Here is a 27,097-nt window from a genome sequence, read left to right as displayed (position 1 = left end):
TACCATTAAAGACAAAAGCTTAGGCCACACCACAGGGGCATATAGCGCACTACCCCACCTCCTCAAAAAACATTTTTCTAAAGGCCATAATGACTATAATGTTATATTAAAATGTTAATGTTGAAAAATTTTGGGAGGCACTGGCTACCTGTTTCAGCCACATATATACCCATTGAAAATTAATGCATTTTAGTACAATGGAAATATACCATTATGTGTACTGCTGAGCATTAACATGGGTTTCCTGAAGCGGAAGATATGATGAGTGCCTATAAGTAATGTTATCAATAACCTTTATTGGAATGTAAATGTAGGCTACATGTGTGATCAGCCTTTCGCCTTCAGAACTGCCTTAATTCTACGTGGCATTGATTCAACAAGGTGCTGAAAGCATTCTTTCGAAATGTTGGTCCATATTGATAGGATAGCATCTTGCAGTTAATGGAGATTTGTGGGATGCACATCCAGGGCATGAAGCTCCCGTTCCACCACATCCCAAAGATGCTCTATTGGGTTGAGATCTGGTGACTGAGGGCCATTTTAGTACAGTGAACTCATTGTCATGTTCAAGAAACTAATTTGAAATGATTTGAGCTTTGTGACATGGTGCATTATCCTGCTGGCAGTAGCCATCAGAGGATGGGTACATAGTGGTCATAAAGGGATGGACATGGTCAGAAACAATGGTCAGGTAGGCCATGGCATTAAAACAATGCCCAATTAGCACCAAGGGGCCTAAAGTGTGCCAAGAAAACATCCCCCACCCATTACACCACCACCACCAGCCTGCACAGTGGTAACAAGGCATGATGGATCCATGTTCTCATTCTGTTTACGCCAAATTCTGACTCATACCATCTGAATGTCTCAACAGAAATCGAGACTCATCAGACCAGGCAACATTTTTCCAGTCTTCAACTGTCCAATTTTGGTGAGCTTGTGCAAATTGTAGCCTCTTTTTCCTATTTGTAGTGGAGATGAGTGGTACCCGGTGGGGTCTTCTACTGTTGAAGCCCATCCGCCTCAAGGTTGTGTGTGTTGTGGCTTCACAAATGCTTTGCTGCATACCTAGGTTGTAACGAGTGGTTATTTCAGTCAAAGTTGCTCTTCTATCAGCTTGAAACAGTCTGCCAATTCTCCTCTGACCTCTATGGAATAGATTCTCCCAAAATATAATATTACAAAATACTTGTCCACTAGGTCTTGGCTACTGTTTGTGCAGTTTGATTCTTTGAAACAAACACCTGGGCGTATCTTGTAAAATGGTCTGTGCCACCAATATGTTACCCTTTGAGTCAGGCTCAAGTTAGAGGAAATCTATACAGACCAGCTCCATCGGTCCATTGCCAATTTGTTGCAAATGAGCTGCTTTCATGCATGCCGTTTTGTGAGTAATACACTCCCCACAATCCTTGAAGTATCGTTCCACCTCGTAAGCCATTTTGGGCCAGTAGTACTACTGTAGATTAGATCTGTGATTATTATTGCCTAGATGTTCTCAAATCATGTAACAACTTGCATACCTCCTCTCTGAATTCCATAGGCCAAACAAGCTGCAAAACTTATTTTCCTGTGGGTGTTTTACTGATTCAGTAGAGCAAACCTTCTGTCATTAGAAGCCAATTTTCTCACGTTTCATAAGCCATACCTCAGAATTCACTTCACATCAGTAGGTCACGTCCCTTGCTTCAACGCTTCAGTTACTTTTCTCAGAACAACATCACTCTTTTAAGCTTTTGCCAAACAGCTCTGGCCTGGGGTGAAATATTGTGCCCCTAGCCTGAGACAGCTGGGAGGAAGTGCCAAGAATTGCTGCGATGTCTGAGAACAATACTCGGACATACATTGCACTGAGAGACGACAGTCTCCCATGGGAACACAGGAGGATCTGGTGGGTAAGTTTGCATAATGGGCGCTACCTCAGACCCCCCTGATGGTTTAGATACGTGATTACCGACATATAGGCGGAGCGTATCAGGACATGGTGGCCGCGGAGATCCGGGAAAAAGCTCCTCAGAGCTTTGAACACCGCTAGCATCTCCAGTCAATTTATGTGTCAATTTAATATACACTTATACTATTTATATGCATTTTCATGAGATCGGGCTCGGGAAACCCATTATTTATCACATTGCTAGATGCAAGTTACAATAACTTCACAAAATTTACTAATCTAGTGTCACAATGCCATACCTTAGATCTGCAGCAACTTCCATTTATGAATCATCAGCGAAAAAACAAAGGGAGAAAGTCGACGAACAAGTCTCATCACTTCCTTTTATAGAACTGAGGCTGATGGGATATGTTGTTCCTGAAACACGCCCCGTTACATATACTTGAACATTACTTAAGTTTACCTCAAAAAATTAACTCAAAGGGGGATAAAACAATATGTGGGCTTTTTGGCACACAAGTATAGAGTTTACTTTCTGTGTTTGTATTTTCTGTGTTTTTCAGATCTCTAGTGATGTCTGTGTTCCAGATCCCATCCTTCATCATAATCATCATCAACATCATCAGCTCTGTGTTTATACACACTTACTCAGGTTGGTCCATATTACGCCCAGTTTATTATTATTGTTCTTTTTAAAATAATCATATTTACCAGCAGAACCACAAATTATATGATGACACAAGAGGAAAAATACATATTGACAAAGGACAAGAAAATGTATCAAGCAAAGATTACAAATTATTATTTTTATTTTTATTATCTGTTCATCAGATAAAGCTATAATATGGATTCAGAAGACTTTTAAAGGACAACTCCAGTGAGAAATGACCCTAGAGGTATAATTAACAGATGGTTACCAAGTAGATCTTTCTCTGGGATGCGTTTTCATGAAAATCGAATGGAAAGAGTTTTATCTCTAAAAACAGATTAGTTTATAACGCTTGTCTATGGAGCAACGGGTAAGTGAAATTAAATCGCTAGTTAATACAACTAACAAGGCTCAAAATAGCCTCACACTAACACAGTAGGATAATGAGGATCCCTACATGCAAACCGAAGCATTGAGAACTTTGTAAGTGTACAAACAGTTTAATATAGAGACAGTGCCTTGCGCGGTTTACAGTCAGACGCCATCTTGGAAAACAGTCTTGAATAGTCGAGCGACGAACGCTGTTCTAAGTGAGCTGGTCAATAAGTTTGTGAAATTTACTTACATGGACATTTTTATTTTTATTTATTTATTTTTTCTGTTGCGTTCAGTGCTTTCATCCGGAAACAACGGCCCATATGAGATTCCAAGTCACAGTTCATCACTTAGCACAGCGTTCATGGTTTGACTTGTCAAGACTGTGTTCCAAGATGGCGTCTGACCGTAAAAGTGTAATGGATTTTCTCTATAAAATATATTTTTATTAAACGGTTTGTACACTTACAAAGTTCTCAATCTCTTAGCACAGCGTTCGTGGTTTGATTTGTCGAGACCAAGATGGTGCCTGTCCGTAACTGCGTAATGTTCTGTGTTTATAAATTATCTTCTTATTAAACTGTTTGTACACTTACAAAGTTCTCAATGCTTTGGTTTGCATGTAGGGACCCTCATTATGCTACCGTGTTAGTGTGAGGCTTTTTTGAGCCTTGTTAGTTGTATTAACTAGCGATTTAATTTCACTTACCGTTTGCTCCATAGACTAGCGTTATAAGCTAATAAGATTTTAGAGATAAAACTCTTTACATTCAATTTTAATGAAAACTCATCCCAGAGAACGATCTACTCGGTAACCATCTGTTAATTACCCCTAGGGTCATTTCTCAACGGAGTTGTCCGTTAACTGTCACCGTCCCACAGGTGGCTATTTAGTTAAAGGGTTAAAAACTGAGCACAAGTCATATATGTCATAATTGTTTTTATGTTGCTTATTTGTCCTTTTTTCACTTTCCTATGTCAGTGTATATTTTTGTTGTATGCAAGGGCAGCATGAAAAAAATCTCAAATATTTATGTTAGAAGAATAGTTACACAGGTTTGGAAGACCGTGAGGATTTGGAATTGAGAAGGTGTGATTTTTCCAAATTTTCATTTTTTGTAAACTGTCCCTTTAAGACCCCCTCCTCTCTAAGGTTTAAGTCATAATGCACAAATGTGTTTTTATATTTCAGCTGATGATATCTACTATGCAGTGATGCCTCAGACAGTAACAGCTCTGACAGGCTCTTGTGTGCAGATTCCTTGCTCATTCATCATCCCCGATTTTGAGGTCAAACGTTATAGGGCAAAATCTATTTATGGGATCTGGCAGAAAAATAAATCACAAATTGCTGATAGTGATGGTTTTATAGCTTTTAATAGCAGTGAAAACATCATTAGAGGATTTAGTGACATACAGATGACTGGAAATCTCAGTGAGAGGAACTGCACAACTGTCTTCAATAACATCATGAGGAATCATTTAGATTCTCCACTGTCTAGCATACACATTCTTATGCTTTTCTTCACTGATAAATCACTTGATCAATTTAATAAATAAATATCTACTGACATCACTAAGAATGGGCTCTTAATGATGAACTACAACCATTCATCCTGCAGATTCACCACAACCTCCTGAACTAAAACCCAATGATAAACTCTCTGTGATGGAGAACAAAACAGTCAATCTGAGGTGCTCTGCTGAAGCCCCCTGTCCTGAACAACCTCCTACAATATCCTGGACCAACATCCCTGAATCTGCCAACATTACAACACAGTTACAGAAGAAACCTGATAAAACCCAGTCAGTGTTTTCATACGTGACCTTCAAAGCTTCATACATGGATCACAAAAAGAACATCTCCTGCACTGCTACATATCCAAGAAAAACATCTGAAGATTTAACTGTGGAGACCAGCGTGATGCTGCGAGTCCTGTGTAAGAGATTTGAGTATTTATTGCAAAACATGCTGCTTAAACATAGAATGTGATGTTTTACCAAAAAATGTATAATGCGTGTGTTTTACTGCTCTTATGTGTTTGTGTTTCTGTCAAAGTTCCTCCAAAAGAAACTCACATCACTATCGATCCATCTGCTTCAGTCTCTGTTGGCACTAATGTGACTTTGACCTGCAAAAGCAAAGCCAGTCCATCAAATGACATGAACTACACCTGGTACAAACGTGAACAGGAGATGCCAATAGCTTGGGGAAAGAAGATTAGTTTAATCGTAACTCATAATAATACAGGATCGTACTTCTGCATTGCAGAAAATAAACATGGCAATCAGTCATCAGCAGAGATCCAGCTCACGATTGAAGGTGAGTTTACACAATCTAAATGTAAAGAACAAGATCATTTACAGATCTGAAGCAATGAAGATTATTAGAAATACAATATTCTGTCCAATAACAAGTGTTTCATATGCTATAGGAGAAGATGGACACTCTATGTCTATGATTGCTGGTTGTGTGGGAGGAATTGTGGCAGTGCTCACGCTCTCAGCTCTTGGCTTTTTTGCAAGGTAAAATTATTCATATTTTCAGTTATTTAATAATCACTAATGTCATTTTGAGAGAAGCTGTTTTAAGATGTACTCAGCATTGTGTTTGTGTTAACTTAAGCCTCAGCCACAGTTAGAACATATGAGAGTTGATAGTGTTTGACTTCCTACAGCGATCAGATCAGCTATTAAAGCACTTCATTCATGCACAGTCAAGTTTTCAGTTGAATTATTTATTTCCTATCACAGAACCAGGACAAAGACACACAGGGAAGACAAAGTTGGAGAAAAAGTTTCCTTTAATCAGGTTTGTGAATTTCCTCAAACACCAGTTTCAAACAACCACAAAGTTGTTTTTTTCTTTTTTTATAGATCAATGTCATTGCTATGCAATATCAAACAGAATAATGAGCTAAATACAGATAAAAATAACTGGAAGCAGATTACACGGGAAGCCAGACAGATTTAATTTACAAATAGCCATGTCTGTTTTTATGTTCACAATAAGATGGATAGTGTTCGCTGTAAGCTGGTACTGCTGCAAACTATCAGAGTACCTCTGAAACCTATCCAGCAACTGAGTTTGAGACCACTATGCTATGGGATTTTATTTTATTTATTATTATTATTATTATTATTATTATTATTATTATTATTATTTGTATGTGTCAGCAGTGTCATGTCTATGTATTTATTGGCAATAGCAAGTCCATACTCTGTGGCAGCAGCTGCAGCAGCTTAGCAGATCTACAAACTGATTCCCCAAAAGTTGGGACACTGTACAAATTGTGAACAAAAAAAGGAATGTAATAATTGACAAATCTCATAAACTTATATTTTATTCACAATAGAATATAGATAACATATCAAATGTTGAAAGTGATCTATTTTGGATTTCATGAGAGCTACACATTCCAAAAAAGTTGGTACAGGTAGCAATAAGAGGCCAGAAAAATATGTACATATAAGGAACAGCTAGAGGACCAATTTGCAACTTATTAGGTCAATTTGCAACATGATTAGGTATAAAAAGAGCCTCTCAGAGTGGCAGTGTCTGTCAGAATTTAAGATGGGCAGAGGATCACCACTTTCTCCACTGCTGTGGCGAAAAATAGTAGAGCAATATCAGAAAGGAGTTTCTCAGAGAAAAATTGCAAAGAGTTTGAAGTTATCATCATCTACAGTGCATAATATTATCCAAAGAATCTGAAACAATCTCTGTGCATAAGACTCAAGGCCGGAAAACCATACTGGATGCCAGTGATCTTTGGGCCCTTAGATGGCACTGCGACATACAAGAGTGCTACTGTAATGGAAATCACAACATGGGCTCAGGAATACTTCCAAAAAACATTGCAGTGAACACAATCCACCGAGACATTCATTGTTGCTGGCTTAAACTCTATACGTCAAAAAATAAGCCATATCTAAACATGATCCAGAAGCGCAAGGGCCAAGGCTCATTTACAATGGACTGTGGCAAAATGGAAAACTGTTCTGTCATCAGACGAATCCAAATTTGAAGTTATTTTTGGAAAATTGGGACACCATATCATCCGGACTAAAGAGGTCAAGGACAACCCAAGTTGCTATCATTGCTCAGTTCAGAAGCCTGCATCTCTGATGGTATGGGGTTGCATGAATGCGTGTTGCATGGGCAGCTTACACATCTGGAAAGGCACCATCAATGCTGAAAGGTATATCCAAGTTCTAGAACAACATATGCTCCCATCCAGATGTCGTCTCTTTCACATAAGACCTTGCATTTTCCAACATGACAATGCCAGACCATATACTGCATCAATTACAACACCATGGCTGTGTAAAAGAACGATTGAACTGAAATTGCCAGCCTGCAGTCCAGATCTTTCACCCATAGAAAACATTTGGCACATCATCAAGAGGAAGATCTAAGAAAGTTGAGCAACTTAGAAGCCTGTATTGGACAAGAATGGGACAACATTTCTATTCCTAAACTTGAGCAACGTGTCTCCTGAGTCCCCAGACGTTTGCAGACTGTTATAAAAAGAAGAGGGGATGCCACACAGTGGTAAACATGGCCTTGTCCCAACTTTTTTGAGTGTTGATACCATGAAATTTAAAAGCAACTCATTTTTCCCTTAAATTGATACATTTTCTCAGTTTAAACATTTTATATGTCATCTATGTTGTATTCTGAATAAAATATTGGGTAACGCTTTTATATTACAGCCCGGAAAGTACTGCAAATTAAAGTGAATTTACAGCATAACTTTTGGTAGTGTAACTATAAAGTAAGTGCGTGTAGGTATATGGGAACAATATGTAATATTGTGGGAATAAAGGGCTAACTATCAGGAAAATGAATAAATTATTTATACTGTAAGAATTTTTTCAATTAAGTGGTAATTATCTGTGCAGTTACAGGGAAAGTAAGAATCTGCGGGCTGTTAATTAAAGTGTCTTTTGTTCCTCTCGTTTCATGTAGTTTAAGGGTAAGTACAATAAAAACACATACACAAATATCAGCTTATTACTCGGAAAACTTTATTTAAAAAACTAAAAATATATATATATTTTTTTAAACCGATTTACAACACATTCATTGCTCTTGCTTGGCTTCATCCTCCTCTTGTTCCTCTTTTTTTTCATCCTTGCCACAGATGAATCTTAAGAAGGAATCCGAGGTCTCTAGCTAGTATTCTGTATTATGTAACTGTTACACTGAAAATACAGTGCCTGCAGAAATGTCCTCACTGTTTACTCGTCTTTTACCCTCATGCCATCCGAGATGCCATAAAGTCGTATACATAAATAAATAATCTCTGATAATGAAAACACTTTTGGGTTTCTAGCATCAAACAACACAGCAATAACTACAGTAATCCATACAATCAATGGATGAATCAATGTCTTCTGAAGTTAAACGAAAAGTGTTTGTAAGAAAAGTAACAATATAAAAAAAAATAGACTATCGCTTCCGACCAGCAGTCATCTGCGTGTGCATCCGAGGGTTGATTTCACGCTCTGATACGAAAAGATTACTAAATTATGACAGCCTTTCTTGGTGTACTACTTTTTCTTTTAATAAATAATAATATAAAATTTCAAAAGACATGGGATTCCTCTTAAGATCCATCAATGGAAATCACGAAAAAGAAGAAGAGGAACAAGAAAAGAAAAGAAAAGAAAGAGAAGGGGACAAAACAAGCCTCTTTCTGTCAGAATGTTATCATTTGAAATGGAAAGTTTATTTAAAAAAAAAGAAGTGTCATAGCTGTTTTGAATTAAGTTGTTTTTCAAATAAATATTTCTGAGTAATATCAGATGGTGTATGTGTTTTTATTGTACTTACCATGTAACTACATGAAACAAGAGGGGAACAAGAGCCACTTTAATTTACAGCCCACACATTCGTACTTAAAGGAGTACTTCAGCACTGAGAGGATGAATCTGTATCATTAATGTCATTAATTAATGTAGTAGAAATGTGAAATTATTTTTTAATTTGGTGCTTTCTAGACTGAGAAAAGACAGAAAATGTATATTTTGTCTCATGGGGATGAAAGACAACAATTCCCAGAATGCCTCATTGCTCTACGAGGCCACTCGCAAAGCCACCGCTACTAGATTACTGAATTACTTTCACTTTCCCACCGCAACCGCGTTCATTTTCATAAAATCAATTCAGTTAGCGAACAGACACTACAATTAAAAACTGAACGTGTCTGAATATGTGATTTAGCCGCTGAGGGAGTCTCACAGCCCAAAACGCTGCAGGAGTCAAATATATTGACAGTCATGGATGAGCTCGTGATGAGAGCTGAGGTAAACGCATCCGCAGCATAGATTCACAGTGCATGTTCAGTCTGGCGCGTTTTCAGTTCATGCCTTTGAAAGCATAACTTTCATAGGAATTAGTTTGAGAAGTTGAAAGACTTACTTTGCTCTGCTGGCCGCACTGTTTCCATGAATGCCTGAGGCTTCAGCTGCGAGCTGAGTGCTGTGAGTGTGATCTCCCATCCCCCACGCGTGAGTTGAAAACATGCAGAAATGGCTCCCTCTGCTGGCTGTAGTTTTTAGCCTATGGCCAACAATTCCTCCGATTGCGCAAACTGACGATATTTGCGTCATGGGTAGCCTAGAAATCTAGATGCACCCTAGCGGCAGCAAATCTAATCTGCCTGCGAGTGTCGTCTAGCAACTCTCAATACCCTTCTGAGCTGTAATCGCCTAACTCTGGCCGGGCCAATCACATCGTGTATAGAGTCGGTGGGCGGGGCCATAATGACAACGGCCGAGTTGTGTTTGCGTGCTTCTAGTAAACACATGGTGACCGGCGGTCTTTCGAATCAGCTTTGACCGCGACTCTGGAAGACTTGGAGTTAAGCTTTTCTCTGAGAAAAGAACAAAGAACGGCACTGAAGTCATTCTTAAAAAGGGAAGATGTGTTCGGAGTTTTGCTGACCGGATACGGCAAATGTTTAATCTATCAACGAGCTCTGTTTCCCCTTCGTTGCTCTGGTTGGTGGTAACACTATCCTATCGCGTGCAGAAGGAGTTTGAAAGACAACCATTTATCCCGCCCCTCGGATTGAGCCCTATCTATGGTGAGTTTCCAGACCAAACATCTTGATGTGGGTCTGGCTTGTCAGGCTACGTCATGGGAGGAATTTTTCCATAAATCTTGTGACAGGAGGATATGGGGGGGGGGGGGGGAGCTCAATCATTCAAATATACTCCACGGTTTCTACTGATACAAAGCCATATGCTAATCGCTGAAGTAACCCTTTAACCTGTAACTACACGGATAATTACCCCTAAATTAAAAAAATACTTACAGTATAAATAATTTTGTCTGATAGTTACCCCTTTGTTCCACAAATATTACATATTGTTCCCTTATACCTACACGTACTTACTTTATAGTTACACTATAATTACCAAAAGTTATGCTGTAAATTCGCTTTAATTATGCAGTACTTTCCAGGAGTAATCTAAAGCGTTACCAAATATGGTAATGTGAAAGTTCCACATCATTGCATTCTGTTTTTATTCAAAATTGACACAGTGTCCCAACTTTTTTGGAATCGGGTTTGTAGTAAGCTAAGACCAAATACATTAAAGGACAACTCCGGGGAAATTTTAAGTTAATCTCGATCGCTATACCTTTGTGTGTACTGTCACTAAATAGTCTTTAAGTAGTCTTGTGCTGAAGTCCCGTGGGAACTCAGTGTAGCCGGGAAAAAACGCAAATAGTCCCGGGAAGAGCGTCATGTGTGTAAAGTATGATTATTTTATTACTGCACATCTTTCCTCAAGCTGTGTGTCCCCAAATGGAAGGATAAATAGAGTTTACATTACCTCTACAGTGGTTGCACCTGTCTTTGACCATGTAATGGCATTTTTCTTCAATCTTCGCTGTGCTGTGTTGTGTCTGTGTAAGTTAGTCATCCTTGTGCAAGTGTTCACTGCAAATATTTGCATTCTGTTGCCACAATTCAGAAAGGCACAAACACGACCATTTCTTCTTCACTTGTGAGCCGATCATCACTCTAGTGATTAGTGATGTCCGGTTCACAAACAAATCGTTCTTTTTAACCGGATCTTTTTAATGAACCGGTCGAACCAGTTCACCAAATCGGACTGAATCGTTCTAAACGGTTCGCGTCTCAAATCAGCGCTGATCCCACAATAGTTACTCACTTTCTGACATGAGTGACAGTCCCTCCGACTATAAATAAACTAATGTCTTGATTTATATGTTGTAACTCCAACAGTTCACTGAACTGAGACATGTTTTGCTGAGAGAACTGATGAACTCATGAGCAGCTGATACTGAGCATGTGCTCGTATCCGAGCAGATCAGCAGTACAGAATCGAAAACCGCTTCTTTCGGACATGTTCTATACTGAGAACCGACGAGCCGATGAGCAGAGCAATGAGATCACTCTTCATACAAACGACACTCTTCCCAACTGGACTATTTGCCTTTTTTTCCAGCTACAACAGTTCCCATGGAACTTCTACGCGATACTACAGCTAACCGTCTAAAACAGGTGAATTTAACCTTTAAATGGAGACGGATCTCACGAAAATGCGTATAAATAGTACGAGTTTGCAATCTCGTGGAATGTATATGCCAAATGAGTTTTGGCGTGCGTATGGTACGCGGTTTTTCGTGTGCATATGATACGCACTTTATGGCATATTATACATATTATACATATTATACCGAACGACTATTTATACGCATGACCATGAGATCGTGTTGTTAAATGCGTACTTCGGGTCGTTAGCGACCCGAGACGTCATTCACTACCCTGTTCCTTATTAATTTTTTAAAAGTTAGACATCAACCTTCTTAGTATTCCTCAATCAATCCATTTTAAACAATATAGCAAGAAAAAAATAATAGAATTATAATTGAATGCCTGTTTTTTCACTAGTTTTTTGTCAAAATTGTATAGGGTCGCTAACGACCCGAGGTGTGTAGGATTGTACTTATATTTTTTTTGCACAATGATAAATTAATCTATAATGACAAAATAAGGCACAATTCACCTTTATTCCACAAGGTGGCAATGTCTGATACGCAATTATGAAGTGACGTTTCACTCATAGTTACCGCTGACAGAAAACGAAACAATAAAAATGTAATCTGCAAAACTTGAAATGGCTCAGTGATTTACTGCAGAGAGCAAGAACTAAACACAATCAAATATTAGTGTCACTGTCTCTTGATGATGGATGTGGTCCAGAAGCTGTCAGTGATCAAAATTTTGATTTTGAAGACCTTGAAAATGAGTTTGGAGAATATGCTCGAGATCGCGAATATGAGGCAGATGCTGAATATACTGGTAAACGAACTCTGACGAGGACATATGATGATGGTATTAAACATCTGCTCAAACTGAATCCTTCCAAGCTCCAAAAGGTAACGAAATAGGTTTTATTTTATTCTTCTGTAGGTGTTACTCTAACATTAGGAGTTTTATATACTATCACGACAGGTAGAGGTCTATCCATGTTAAATATAGATCCAGGTCGCTAACGAATGTCTGGCGAAACAGTCATGCATTTAAGGGTTAAACAATGGCTAAGTGGCTAAACGCATCTCGCTGTCATGTAAAGGCCCTGTTCATGTTGGACAGACATTTTTATTGCATTTTGTGTCTGTTAAGAGGCACAAAGACACCATTTACGTTTATGCCCCCATAACTGCCCTTTTAGCTGAGTGGGGGTTCTGGGCATTAACTGTAATAACTCCATGTTGCAAGCACCAATCCAGTTCGTTTTTAAAGGTATAGCGATCAAGATTAACTTAAAAATTCCTTTAACATTGTCATATCCATTAACTGTGTTGTCATGATTAAAACGCTGGTATTTAAACACCAACTATTTTTGTTTTAATTTTAGGCACAATGTGAAACTATTGACAGAAATCCCACATATGATAATGTCCTCACCATGACCAACCAGGACAACAAGATCTCTGATGATCAGTTCACGACTGAGATCAACCAAAATACTGGGGCAGACTCAAGTGAAGAAGACAATGAAAAAGATTCAGATGTAGTATATGCTCAGGTCCACATGATACACAAAAAAACAAAAGCCATCAGTGTTGTGCCTGATAACATTTATGCTCAGGTGAAAATATAACTTCTATATCTCAGAGCAACAACAACAACAACAAAAAAATCTATTAAAATACTTTTAAGTTTATGCAAAAAGTGTATTAAAAATGTATTTTATGCTATCTATATGAAAAATAATCATAAACAGTTACTTGAGAGCAATTACAAAAAAGGAGACAAACAATTTAGCTTTCTTTTAAATGTAAATGAGAATTTAATGTTTTCTAGCAACATTCTGAAATGACTTGTATTTTATATTTTTGTATGCTTGTATATATTATGTCTTTTTATGTGAAAAAATATATTTCAGCTTTATATTTTCCGATGAATAATGAATCTGAATAAAACGAGTGACTGCATTTCTTTCTGTTTTCATTGGGTTTCTGTTTTTTTAAATAATGAAAAGTTAGTGAAAAATTGATTAACTTTTTGTCAGTATTAACATTTCAAAAATATTTTTACATACAACACTTTAACTATTAAAAGTCTCTACAATATTCCAAAATGAACAAATAATTAAAGGGCAGTACTGCTTTGCAATAGATTTATATACATTTGTATAACTGAACGAGATTTGAGAACTAAGAAACATTTGCGCAGCACACTTGAGTGTCACTACTTCATTTACTTTCACAGTTGGGTGAATTATTTCTTACAGTCACATATAATTATTTTGCAAATAGTCTTCTTATATCATATTCTTCTAAATATCAGTATAATGCATGTGAATTTGTCTGGGCATTGTCACAAACTCCCATCGCCAGCCCAGTCAAGGCATTATATTTTTTTTATGGTTTTTTTTTTTTTTAAGTTTTATTTTAAGATGTAGATGGCCCGGAGCCTCTCATTAAACCCACTGATCTGAAAGAAGTGATGGAGGAAACAGTCAATCTGAGCCACTCTGCCCCTGAACATCCTCCTACAATATCCTCCTGGACCAACATCCCTGAATCGAACACAAAAAACCATGATTTATTATGTTTGCTTTTTGGAGCATCAGGAAAAACAAGTGAATATCGCTCCATTTATGCTAATGGTGCTTTTGTGTCGGGTGAAGAGCTAGAGATGCGTTAGGATGAGAATTACAGAGAGACTGAAAGACTGAGAAACCATGTCAAGTCAACTTTATTTATATAGTGCTTTTACAATGACGATTGTGTCAAAGCAGCTTCACAGTGTTAAACAGGACAATATTGCAACAAAGTTTGATTTGGCAGTACAGTCGTCCTGGAGAAAACAGTGATGTTATCAGCTTATTTTAATTTAACATATAGACAATGTTGGCAGATCAATTAATTAAGACAATTAATTAAGACCTAATAAATTATTTTTATTTGGATATTTAATTGAATAACTTACATTGAAATTTAAGTGTCCCCAACTGAGCAGTCCAAGCTAAAGGCGACAGTGGCAAGGAACCAAAACTTCATCAGGGCATGATGGAGAAAAATAAACCTTAGAAACCAGACTCAGTCGGGGTGCCAGTTCTCCTCTGACCTATTATTAAACAGTGTATGATTATTATGGCAACCTTACTGTCACGGTTCATGAATGTGTTGGAGGCGTGGTCTCTGATTTTTACCTCTCATTATCCCCTCCAGCTGCACCTCATATCACCTGCCTATATATTAGCTGTGTCTCATTTCAGAAGGCTGCGTCCTCCGGAGGTCGCATTTGAAGGCTGCATACGTCATAAGGCCGTCTCATTTAAAAAAGTGAGTAGGACACTCCAAATGCGTCCTTCTTTCACAGGATTTCGGAGTGTGCATGAGGTGTAGCCTTCGTGGCTGGAGATAACCCATAATTCTTTGCGTCGCCATTAACAACCGTCATATTTATGTTTTTATATTATATGAAAAAAACTGCACCACTGCCAGATATACATGCGAGCATAGGTGTGGTGTTTAAAATGTAAGTTCAAGCTTGTTTTTGTTTTTAAAGCTCTATTACCTCAAACAGATAGTTGGTTAACAGGATTACAACACTTTAGTGCTTTTTAAACGTTTAGAACAGTACATTGCAGTCAAGACAAGAAACATTTCATAGTAATTTTCAAGTTATAAATAATTTTCATTCATATAAACTGGCGTGAGAGCGCAGCGAGGCTGAACATGTTGGCACTGCAACCTGATACTTCCTGCCTGTGTGTCCTACAAAGGACGTCTCGTTTAATTCTGACCGAGGACACTCCGTATACTGCATCCTACACAGGACGTGTCCTCCGGAGGACGCAGCCTTCGAAATTTAACGAAATGAGACACAGCTATTGTCTCACCACACATTCCTGTTTGTCAGATCGTCACAGACTGTTTGTACGGTGTTCCAGCAGGTGCAGTGGATTCGTCCGCTCTTGAGGTTCTTTCTAGTTCCTGTCTCTGGATTACCTCGCCCGGCTCGCCGGCAGAGTTTGCCCATTCGTCCCCTTGGAATTATAAGGTTCTATCTGCGTTCTGAGTAGTTTTGAGATATTGAGCTTCAAAGTTTTTGCATTACATATAGGAAAATTTATATGGGGAACAAGTTTCTTTCAAACATGAAAATAACAGGGACCCTAAATGTATTCGAAATATACAATATCAAAATCCTCTCAAAATTGTACATGGGGATTTTTGGAATGGGTCAAATGCAGATAGAACCTTCTAATTCTAAAAACACATTTTTCGCATAATTAAGAATTATAAAGTTCTATCTGCAAAAACATGATTTAATTAACATTAAATATAAAATTAATGTTGTAACAATGTCTCAACGTGTTAGAAAGTACAGTTTTATCATTAATATGACATTTATTTCATATTTTTAGCACTTCCATGTATTTAGGACATTTCAAATTACAGTTTTTCTCAATTGCTAAAACACTAAATCCCATCGGCTGAACAAATTTCTCAGTTGCCTGAACTCGTTTAGCTAATTGTGCAGTCTGTTTTCAATACTTTAAACCATCTCACATGGTAAAACACAATTTGCAGATCACTTAGACTTTTCAGCAAAACTCTAAACACACTCTCATTGCACATGTCATCCATATGGGTTAACACAAGTGGCAACAATCAAATACAAATGGAGAAAACAATGTCATTGATTGAACACAACCACTCAAAACTGATTTAACCTGTTTCAAATGATGAGACACAACCAATATACAGTTTTTCTCAATTGCTAAAACACTATTTCTGAAACCTTGCTCTATTTTCTGAAACCATTAAACACAAAACCTCTTCTTCAAGCACTATTCACAAAACCTCTGACTCCTCTTGCCAAATGAAACTTTCGCCTCAAAACAGTTTTACCTGTGTTCAAAATCAAACACTGCTCTCAAATCATAAACAAAGTGATCAAAATGATAAACACTATCAAGCAATCAGTAAACAATACAGCAAAAAATAGAAAACACATTGTTCAAAACAGTTCTCAGGCAAAAGTAAATTTTTAATCTCAAAACAAATTTCATATTTTTCTGTCATTGTCTTGTGATCATAGTAGCTCAAGATTGGTCAGAAATTATTACTACTCTGCTTTGCTTTGCAATTTTTTGTTCTTCCTCTTGCTTGTAGCCCTATTTTTACCAGCTCATTCTCATGAAGTGCATATCACATATTGTATCTATTGTGTGATTTATACGGCACAATTATTTTTTATGTGCATATGATTTGCATTGTCATCCCATTGGGTAGGTTGAGTTGTTTGGAGTACGTGCGCATAACACAATATAAAGTACATATCATATGCACGCGAAAACTGCATGCGTAACATATGCACATAAAAACTAATTTTGGCATATAAATCGCTCTATAAATACAATTTGTGCTATAGATATGCATTTTCATTAGATTAGGCTGATTTTTACAGTACTGTACTCTGCATCTCACAAACTTGTCCTTTGTTTCTGTGATACTGTAATACTTGTTCTTTGTTGATATGAACCTGCAACCAGTCAAAATCTATTGAGCAGTCAGTAGCCTACTGTAAACAAATGGAAAGCAACATGTTCAGGGCAATAAGATTTGTTAATTGTACAGTATACAGCCTACAATGCACTGTACTTATATTGGTTGTGTCTCCTCATTTGAAACAGGTTAAATCAGTTTTGAGTGGTTGTGTTTAATAAATGACATTGTGTTCTCCATTTTTATTTGATTGTTGCCACTTGTGTTAACCCGTATGGATGACATGTGCATTAGAGTGCAGAATGTGTCTTGACAATGAGAATGTGTTTAGAGTTTTGCTGAAAAGTCTAAGTGAGATCTGCAAATTGTGTTTTACCATGTGAACTGGTTTAAGGTGTTGAAAACAGACTGCACAATTAGCTAAATGAGTTCAGACAACTGAGAAATGTGTTCAGCCGATGGGTTTTAGTGTTTTAGTAATTGAGAAAAACTGTAAGTACAGTGCATTGTAGGCTATATACTGTACAATTAACAAGTCGAATTGCCCAGAACATGTGGCTTTCCATTTGTTGACAGTACTGACTGCTCAATAGATTTTGACTGGTTGCGGGTTCATATCAACAAAGAACAAGTATTACAGTATCAGAGATCCAAAGGACAAGTTTGTGAGATGCAGAGTACAGTCCTGTAAAAATCAGCCTAATCTAATGAAAATGCATATCTTTAGCACAAATTGTATTTATTGTGCGATTAATATGCCAAAATGAATTTTTATGTGCATATGTTACGTGTGCACGTACTCCAAACAACTAAACCTAACCAATGGGGTGACAATGCAAATTATATGCACATAAAAACTAATTGTGCCGTATAAATCGCACAATAAATACAATTTGTGATGTATATGCATTTCATGAGAATGAGTTGGTAAAAATAGGGCTACACGCAAGAGTAAGAACAAAAAATTGCAAAGCAAAGCAGAGTAGCAATAATTTCTGACCAATTTTGAGCTACTATGATGAAACATGTTTTCATTCATCACAAGACAATGACAGAAAAATATGAAATTTGTTTTGAGAATAAAAATTTACTTCTGCCTGAGAACTATGTTTTGAACAATGTGTTTTCTATTTTTTGCTGTATTGTTTACTGATTGCTTGATAGTGTTTATCATTTTGATCACTTTGTTTATGATTTGAGAGCAGTGTTTGATTTTGAACACAGGTAAAACTGTTTTGAGGCGAAAGTTTCATTTTTCAAGAGAAGTCAGAGGTTTTGTGAATAGTGCTTGAAGAAGAGGTTTTGTGTTTAATGGTTTCAGAAAATAGAGCAAGGTTTCAGAAATAGTGTTTTAGCAATTGAGAAAAACTGTAAGCAAGGTAGGTCAAAATATTTTGTCCAGCGCATAGTCCGGATATTATTGCAGAAATTGTCGATCTTTCTTTTGTTTAGTAATACAGCTGAGCAGGATTTTATTCCACCTATAGTGGGCCAGGTAAAATGGCTTTTTCTCTAGACATCATTATGGCTGAAATAACATGCTAACATTTATTGTTGTTATTAAACCCTATCAATTAAATTGTTGACTATTTGACCTTTAGTCTTAATATTGTAAACATTGAGACATTTTAAGACTTTAAAAAAATGAAAATAAAATTGTCGGTCTTGAGGTTTCTTAAAAACTTTGCGTTGCGTGCCATAATCCTCACAGATATTGGCTGCGTCCGAAACCTGGAAAATGCTGCCTTCGGGGGACACATTTCAAGACAGGAAGGCATTAAGCCACGTCCGAATCTAATGTTAGCTTCACTTCCTGTCTCCTGAAAGACCTTCATCTGATCGAGTTTTGAAGGCAGCATACATGTATCCGTCGCTGCCTTTGATATCCCACAATCCTGTGCTTTGTGTTCTGTGACAGTTGTGCTGGGATTCCCAGCCTGGGAAAAAAGATGGTGTCTGAAAGTTGCGTTTTCTGGTCAGTTTGTGTGTAAATGTACGTATTTTACCAATATTTTCCACTTCTGATGTCCTTTCTAGTGAGAAATTACTAATGTAGTAATTAAATATTTGTTTAGTTCTCAGCAAAGCTCGCTCTATTTTGCTGTAGATCATTGAACTATTACACTGCCTTAGAAGTCTGTCCGAAATCAGTTTTGTGAGGTGCCTTCATGCACAAAACACCGCCTTACAAGCCATTGTCTGATAAGGCATCGAGGCAACAAGTCAGCTGTCTATAGGTGTTCGGACTCAGCCATTGTGTGTCTGCGGTCTTTCCTGTCAAGGAAAAAGCCGGCGACACAATATATAAAGTTGATCATGATTGGTCCTCTTCTGTGCATTCGAAGAGCTGATTGGCTCACGCAGATAAAACCTTATAGAGCCAAGTCAGAGTTCGACTTTGAAGATAGAACCTTTTTCTTTTTTCGATAACAAGTCCCAAAATGTAAACAAATTTAAAAATAATGTAAATAAGTTGTCACAGAATAAGAATATGTGAATAACTCAATTTCGACAAAAATGTCAGATGGAACCTTATAATTCCAAGGGGACGCATAGCGTTCCTTTGTCACCTGGACCCAGCTTCCTCTGTGTCTGTCTGCCTTTCTGGATTCTCCTGCCAGCTTTCCTGGATTCTCCTGCCTGCTTTACTGGATTCTCCTGCCAGCTTTCCTGGATTCTCCTGCCTGCTTTCCTGGATTCTCCTGCCTGCTTTACTGGATTCTCCTGCCAGCTTTACTGGATTCACCTGCCTGCCTGGACGCTGTCTTTCTTCTGCCCTGCGGTTGTTCTGTGTTCTATTTTCTGGTGTTTACTAAGAGTAATAAATCTCTTTGACTCGCTATTGGATCTTTTGCAGGTATTCCCTCACAACAGCATGACACTTACAGGTCAGAAATCATATTAGATATGAAAGCTTTAGCATAAGTTCTGCTGGGAAGACTCAATTACTACGTCACTTAATGCCTTCACTCTAATCCAATGATATTCTCATGCTCACGGTATAAAGGCTCTGTACTTACACGTTTGAGTTCGCAGATACTGAAGTGACGATTACCCCCATCCTCCCCACCACCACCAGGATGGCCCTGTCCATACCCTGCCGGGGGGTCGGCTGCGCCCCTGCCCTCGTCTTCAGGCAGGAATTGCAGATCCGAGACCCTCGGATTATGCTCTTCGGACGGGGCCTACGCCAAAATGACTCTGTACACTATCAGCTTGCTGAGCTGTTAATAAATGCACTATTGTTAATATATTTCTCCCAGAGTCTTTCTGGTAAAACTGAATATTCAACATTTCTGGGTATCACGCAAGAGACAGATTTATTCAGGATGATGCGTTGATTACACTTATTAGAATAATGACAATATTTTATTTGAAAAAGGTAATATTTTATTGACAAAATATTTTAGTTTTTTTGTGTTGTTGATTATGATTTAAGGTGCCATTTGGTCATGCTACAATGTAACAGCCAAACCTGTAAACAATTTTTTTTTTTCTTCTTCATTGTTTTAATTATACTACTCACCATGAGGGGGAGTAATACTCTCAGGTATAAAGTTGGGTGTAGAGAATAGAAGTACAGTAGTAGATTTGAATGGAGGCATTTGTAAGCATGGCTTATGGCTCCAGACAATCATTTGTTCTGATTGGGAAACAGAGTTTGATGCCCAATCTGAAGTAAGCAGTTTCTCTTCTTATATTGATTAAATGTTTACAGTTATGTATGTATAGTTATTTTCCTGTGATTCTTTTTGTTGAATGACTCCACATTCTGTGGGATGTATTTTCCCATAGGGGTGCACCGATCCGACTTTTTCAGTCCCGATACCAATGCGTGGGCTTTGTGTATCTGTCGATGTCTGATACCAATCCGATACTATTGTTAAATTAATAATAAACTGTATACCTTCCACCTTATACCTTCCTTGAAGAGGTTAAAGGCACCAGACTTACTAAATAAAGATAAGACAAAATAACAGATGTATGCAAAGTTTTGAATTCTTATTTATTTAAAAAACAATTGTGCATTTAAATCTAAAATAGAATGTAATCAAACTTCTTTAAATAAATAAAATGGAAACAAAACAGTGTATTGGTAAAACATACAATAGTAATCTGATAGTTACCAAACATTGTAAACATGTAAAAAAAAAAAAAAATCTTATACATTTGTTATATAACAATTTTGCATTTAAATCTAAAATATAATTTAGGGCTCGACATTAAGCATGCTCATGTCTCTCCTTCGGTTAAGTAAATCGGTCATTCGCTTGTCCGAGTAAAAAATGTGTTTGTCCGGAAAAAAGTTGTGTGTGTGTGCTGTAAATATAAGTTATTCTGAAGCAATATTCTCAGTGTTCAATCTGCTTTGACATATTTTAAATCTGCATATTTGTGATATTTTACCTTTTATAAAGGGCATTTTCCCCTAATCTTATTAAATATAAGCTATGCTTCAGGTTTTATATTATATTCTTAAATTTGATCTATACATTAAATTAAAATAAGACACTATAGGCATGTTGCCAATCAAATTAAATTATTTACCCAGAAAAATTACTACTGCATTAAATAATGTTATGAGATTTGTATCTTTGAATAAACAAAATAAATGTTGAAAAATATAGGAAACCAAACCACCAGTAGGTGGCAGTAGGTGAGTCTTAATGAGTGAGTCATTGAGTCATTAATTCAAACAATTCATTCAAACGACTGATTCCTTTAAGAATGAGGCAGGGAGCTTCCCATTTCTTATTTGTGCATCCTCGTTTCCTTTCCTAGTTTCCTTTCCTTGCTCCTTAGCTCCGCCCCTTCAGGACACGAGGGAAAGGCGCAAGGAAAAGACGCTAGGGTGGAGGAATTGAATCAAGTGAAATTATATATCCTCGCACCTTTAACATCACTTCAAAGCGTGTGACTTCATGTCCACCTTCACTACATCCATAAACCTCATCTTTGGTCTTCCTCTTGACCTCCTGCCTGGCAGCTCTAACCTCAGCATCCTTTTACCAATATATTCCCTCTCCCTCCTCTGAACATGTCCAAACCATCTCAACCTGACCTCTCTAACTTTGTCTCCAAAACATCTCCTATCCATCCTCGTCACTCCCAAAGAGAACCTCTTCATCTTCAGCTCTGCTATCTCTAGCTCTTCCTCCTGTCTTTTCCTCAGTGCAACTGTCTCCAAACCATACAACATCGCTGTCCTGTACACCTTTCCTTTCATTCTTGCTGGTACTCTTTTATCACACAACAGACCTGACACTTTTCTCCACCCATTCCAACCTGCCTGCACACGTTTCTTCACCTCTTTTCCACACTCCCCATTGCTCTGGATTGTTGACCCTAAGTACTTAAAATCCTGCACCTTCTTTACCTCTTCTCCTTGTAACCTCACTGTTCCACTTGGTTCTCTCTTGTTCACACACATGTATTCGACTAACCTTCATTCCTCTTCTCTCCAGAGCAAACCTCCACCACTCTAGACTTTCCTCCACCTGCTCCCTGCTCTCACTACAAATCACAATGTGATCCGCAAAAATCATAGTCCATGGAGATTCCTGTCTGACCTCATCTGTCAGCCTGTCCATCACCACCGCAAACAAGAAGGGGCTCAGAGCCGATCCTTGATGCAGTCCAACCTTCACCATGAAGTCCTCTGTCTCACCTACGGCACACCTTACCACTGTCCTACTGCTCTCATACATATCCTGTAGGCTACCACTCTAACATACTTCTCTGCCACTCCACTTTTTACCACTTTTTACTACCCCACTTTTTCTTTTATATTGTCCAGTAAAAGTTCCACTATCCTCTGTGATTTGAGACCCAGACATTGCACCACAGCTCCCACATTTTCAAAAACATTTCCCGCAACTCCTAACAGTTGTCGCAAACAGTGTTGTGCAAGTTACTTCCAAACTGAAATATATTATAGATTAATTATTACTGCTATTTAAAAGTAATTCATTACATTACAATATTACTGTCTCAGAATTGTAATGCGTTACATTACTCCTTTATTACTTTTGAGTTACTTTCACCAAAATAACTTCAGAAGTAGCTCTTATATTCTAAAATGTAGGCAGAGAGCATTTTACATCCAGTAGAAGGCGATATGATGAAGCATAATGACATGGGCTATCCAGGCTAACAATAGAGAATTGGCAAAAAAGTGAATGCTCAAGACAATGCAAGAAATCATGACGATCCAACTCTGTTATAAGTATTATTTTAGAGGTAAAGTGATTATCTGGCAATATCTGGGAATAGACACAACAGAACTGTGTAAACTAAGTTCTGACAATATGCGCATTTGTTCTTTTCTTATTGTTGCAACATAGTTGCGAGATAGTTATTTCGGTTTTAGAAAAAGGTTGTATTTGACTGCATTTGCATTTGACTAGCATACGTTCTTGTCCTTATCTCTGATAAACTAAGCAATGCGCATCCATCTCGCAAATGTGCAGTACGGATGAGACGGTGGGGACATTTTCCCACCAGTTAATCAAAGTGTGATGACAAAACCGGTGTCTGGGCTTTTAAATCACTATTCTATTTAACTGAAAGGAACATGCGCAGTGCCGCTTGGGCATTAATAACGGGAGCGGATGCAAAGTGAGTGCTTTCAAAGAATTCCTATAAAAGTTAAGCTTCCATATGAACTGAAAACGCGCCAGTGCGCACTCACCGTGAATGACAGCTCGTTAGTAAATGCGCGCTCTGTGCAGCCAAGCAGATTTTAGTTTCGGTTTAAAATTAGCCTATTATTCTTAATGAAATACACAACACAACGACAAACCCCCCTTTAATAGGCGCTTTTACATTTCACTTTGAAATCTTCCGCGATCATCTGTCAGCTCAAGATCACACGTTCACATCATGCAGCAGACACCTTCCGTTTTTATTTGAACGGCCTGTTCTCTAACTGAACTAAATTACTGTATTACTATAAAAAATCTAAACGACGGTGTCACGGTGTGCAGTAGTCTGATTCTGTCATCTTCACCCAAGTGTTGTTTATAGACATTAGGCCTATAGTTTGGCTCTGCAGCGCGCGCCTCGTCTCTCGCCCATTCTTCGACGCGCTTGTCGTTGTGCTATTCTTTGAAATGACAGAGCATTTAAACCTTCTTTAGCCACTTTTCCACTGGCCAGCGCGAGCACAGAGGCTGAAATCATGCCTGCGGCACTTCTGTAAAATCCGCAATAAACACGTAGGCCTACGCCTTCACTGGACTATATCACACAATATCCAAATGTACACCAGCAAGAGGGAGATGAATTGAAGTATTGAATTGAAGGAAAATGAAGTAAATCGCTATACAAAAATATATCAGAAGCTGTCATTTAGTATTTAATTACTAACCTGGACACCACACGCGGCATTGAATGACCACGAACAGGTAATAACGCATTTTTCATGCGTTAAAGGGGGGGTGAAATGCTGTTTCATGCATACTGATCTTTTTACACTGTTAAAGACTTGGAATCCCATACTAAACATAGACAAAGTTTCAAAAGTTAAGGTGGACGTTTGATGGGAGTATTTCTTTGTCAAAAATACTACTTCCGGTTAGTCATAAGTTTCGGCAAGTTTTTTGAGATCATGCGTCCCCTTTGACGTTAATGGGGGCGGAATTTCCTTGAATGGGCCTTACGGACAATTCTACCGGAAGAGAGAGAGAGAGAGGGAGAGAGCGAAAGTAACAGGCTACGTCCATCAAAGCGCTGGCTTGTAGGATGCTGGACAGGTGATGTGCACATAACAATGTCACCAAAAAAGTGCGTTTTTGGTTGCCAGACCAAGACAGTCCTGCACAGATTCCCCAAAAACCCCGCGTTAAGGCAACAGTGGATGTAATTTGCTTTTCCGGATCAGCAACTGAGTTGCGCGAATGTTTATATCTGTTCGCTGCATTTCGGTGCCGACTGTTTCATAAACAAGGCCCAGCTCGACGCCGGATTTTCCCGATCGCCTAATGCTGAATGATGGAGCAGTCCCAACGTTAGAACCGCAGGCGGTGAGTGAGACTGCTTCAAATGTCTGTGTTTTTGCCTATGCTCATCAAGTAGCCCAAACATGATCACGTATAGTTAATTGATCAATGCAGCATGCGATGTGTAGTGCGTGTACATTTGTTTAGCTGGCCACTATATGTGTAACTTTATGTTTGTGTATTGTAAAAGCACTCCAAACAACAATACACAAATGGGGGGAAATATGTTGAACTAAATAAGCACGCTTCTTCATTCAAATGCGCTACTATTCCGTGTCTTTCTATGTAAACACTAACTTAACCTGCCGTGCAAAACCAGTCCGCTTACTGTCTACACAAACCACGCGTAAACACACAAACACACGTGCACAACTGCACTTCCCACATGTACACCTTCAAAGACAAAAATACGACGATATAATTCAAGTATAAATATGTAAATAACACAAGCCGCTAAGCATATTATATAGTTAGTGTATAACTTGTACCACATAGAGACGTCCTGCTCTAGTCGTTTTTGCTGCTGCTCCTGTTCAACTGCAGCCTCTGGGTCTGATTCCGGATCATAGATGTATGGCTGTATCTGATTAAAAGCCATATTTTTATTTTGAATAAAGTTTTTTTCCCGCTGTTAGGGATGACACAGCTTTACGACGCACTCGACTCAACACAATAGCAGCAGCGAGCACACGTCATTATTTAGCTCCGCTCAGACGACACGCCTCCACCCGCTCGGCTTTTTTCGGAAAGACTCGGAACAGCGCATCTTTCTTATATAATTATAAAAAAATAAAGACTTTTCTGAGATATGCAGGATGCAATGCTACTCTATAGGTACTCAAGATTGACATGACACTGACTGAAACTGAGTGTTTCACCCCCCCTTTAATGTATCGCGCCTTTTTTCCTTTTCCTTTTTCGTTTTATTGTATTTTTTTGGGGGGGGGGGGTGGTAACGCAAGCATTACTGGAAATTTACAGAGTAAAATATTACTGAAAATTGATTAGTAATGCCTTATACTACTACGTTACAGCAAAAAGTAATAAGTTACTGTAATGTATTACTTTTGTAATGCGTTACTCCCAACACTGGTCGCAAAGTAGTAATTTTTGCTATTATTAGAAAGTTTGTCATTCCTGGTGATGGCATAGACACAGTCCTTACAGTTCTTACTATTGACCAAGCCTTAAGAATACTGCGTTAGTATGACGGGAGACTTTTTATGTCTCCCGTTTCACATTTAATCCAAAACAGATTCTTATTCAATCCCAAACCTACTACTTTTTCCAAAATAAGATTTATTTCTGCTTTCCATACATTGCTTTGACCATATACAATTTTTTTTTTTTAAATAAACTGTAATCTAAAAGCTGTTTTGAGACTTTCTAAATGCAGCAGACCCTCCCTGCCCTCATCCCTTGTTAAATGTAAAACACATTGTGGAACCCATTGCATCTTATTCCAAAAATGATCTACAGTCAGAGCCTGAATTCTTGAATTCTTGAATTCTATTCTACCTGTAGGTGGCAGTCCTGTGGGTGAAAATGCCTTGTTGATGCTAGAGGTCAGAGGAGAATGGGCCGACTGATTGAAGCTGATAGAAGAGCAACTTTGACTGAAATAACCACTCGTTACAACCGAGGTATGCAGCAAACCATTTGTGAAGCAACAACACACACAACCTTGAGGCTGATGGGCTACAACAGCAGAAGACCCCACCGGGCACCGCTCATCTCCACTACAAATAGGAAAAAGAGGCTACAATTTGCACAAGCTCACCAAAATTGGACTGTTTAATACTGGAAAAATGTTGCCTGGTCTGATGAGTCTCGATTTCTGTTGAGACATTCAGATGATAGAGTCAGAATTTGGCGTAAACAGAATGAGAGCATGGATTCATCATGCCTTGTTACCACTGTGCAGGCTGCTGGTGGTGGTGTAATGGTGTGGGGGATGTTTTCTTGGCACACTTTAGGCCTCTCAGTGCCCAATTGGGTCTCGTTTTAATGCCACGGCCTACCTGAGCATTGTTTCTGACCATGTCCATCCCTTTATGACCACCATGTAACCATCCTCTGATGGCTACTTCCAGCAGGATAATGCACCTTGTCACAAAGCTTGAATCATTTCAAAATTGGTTTCTTGAACGTGACAATGATTTCACTGT

General features: G+C 38.2%; 1 protein-coding gene across 1 annotated transcript in view; it reads left to right on the top strand.

The window, feature by feature from the left end:
• The window catches only part of LOC137064132 (junctional adhesion molecule A-like), a 101,496-nt gene that overhangs the window by 5,397 nt on the left and 69,002 nt on the right, over positions 1–27,097 (top strand). Inside the window, exons 2-4 of the mRNA XM_067435466.1 lie at positions 2,458–2,546; positions 4,541–4,858; positions 4,978–5,241. Of these exons, the coding sequence (XP_067291567.1) occupies positions 2,468–2,546; positions 4,541–4,858; positions 4,978–5,241 (661 nt within the window). The 5' untranslated portion in view covers positions 2,458–2,467. The remainder of the gene's footprint in view (positions 1–2,457; positions 2,547–4,540; positions 4,859–4,977; positions 5,242–27,097) is intronic.

The sequence above is a fragment of the Pseudorasbora parva genome, chromosome 24 (assembly GCF_024679245.1).
Source record: "Pseudorasbora parva isolate DD20220531a chromosome 24, ASM2467924v1, whole genome shotgun sequence".
Taxonomy (NCBI): Eukaryota; Metazoa; Chordata; class Actinopteri; order Cypriniformes; family Gobionidae; genus Pseudorasbora; species Pseudorasbora parva.
The sequence above is the reverse complement of the archived record's forward strand: the minus strand, read 5'-3'. Positions and strand labels throughout refer to the sequence as shown.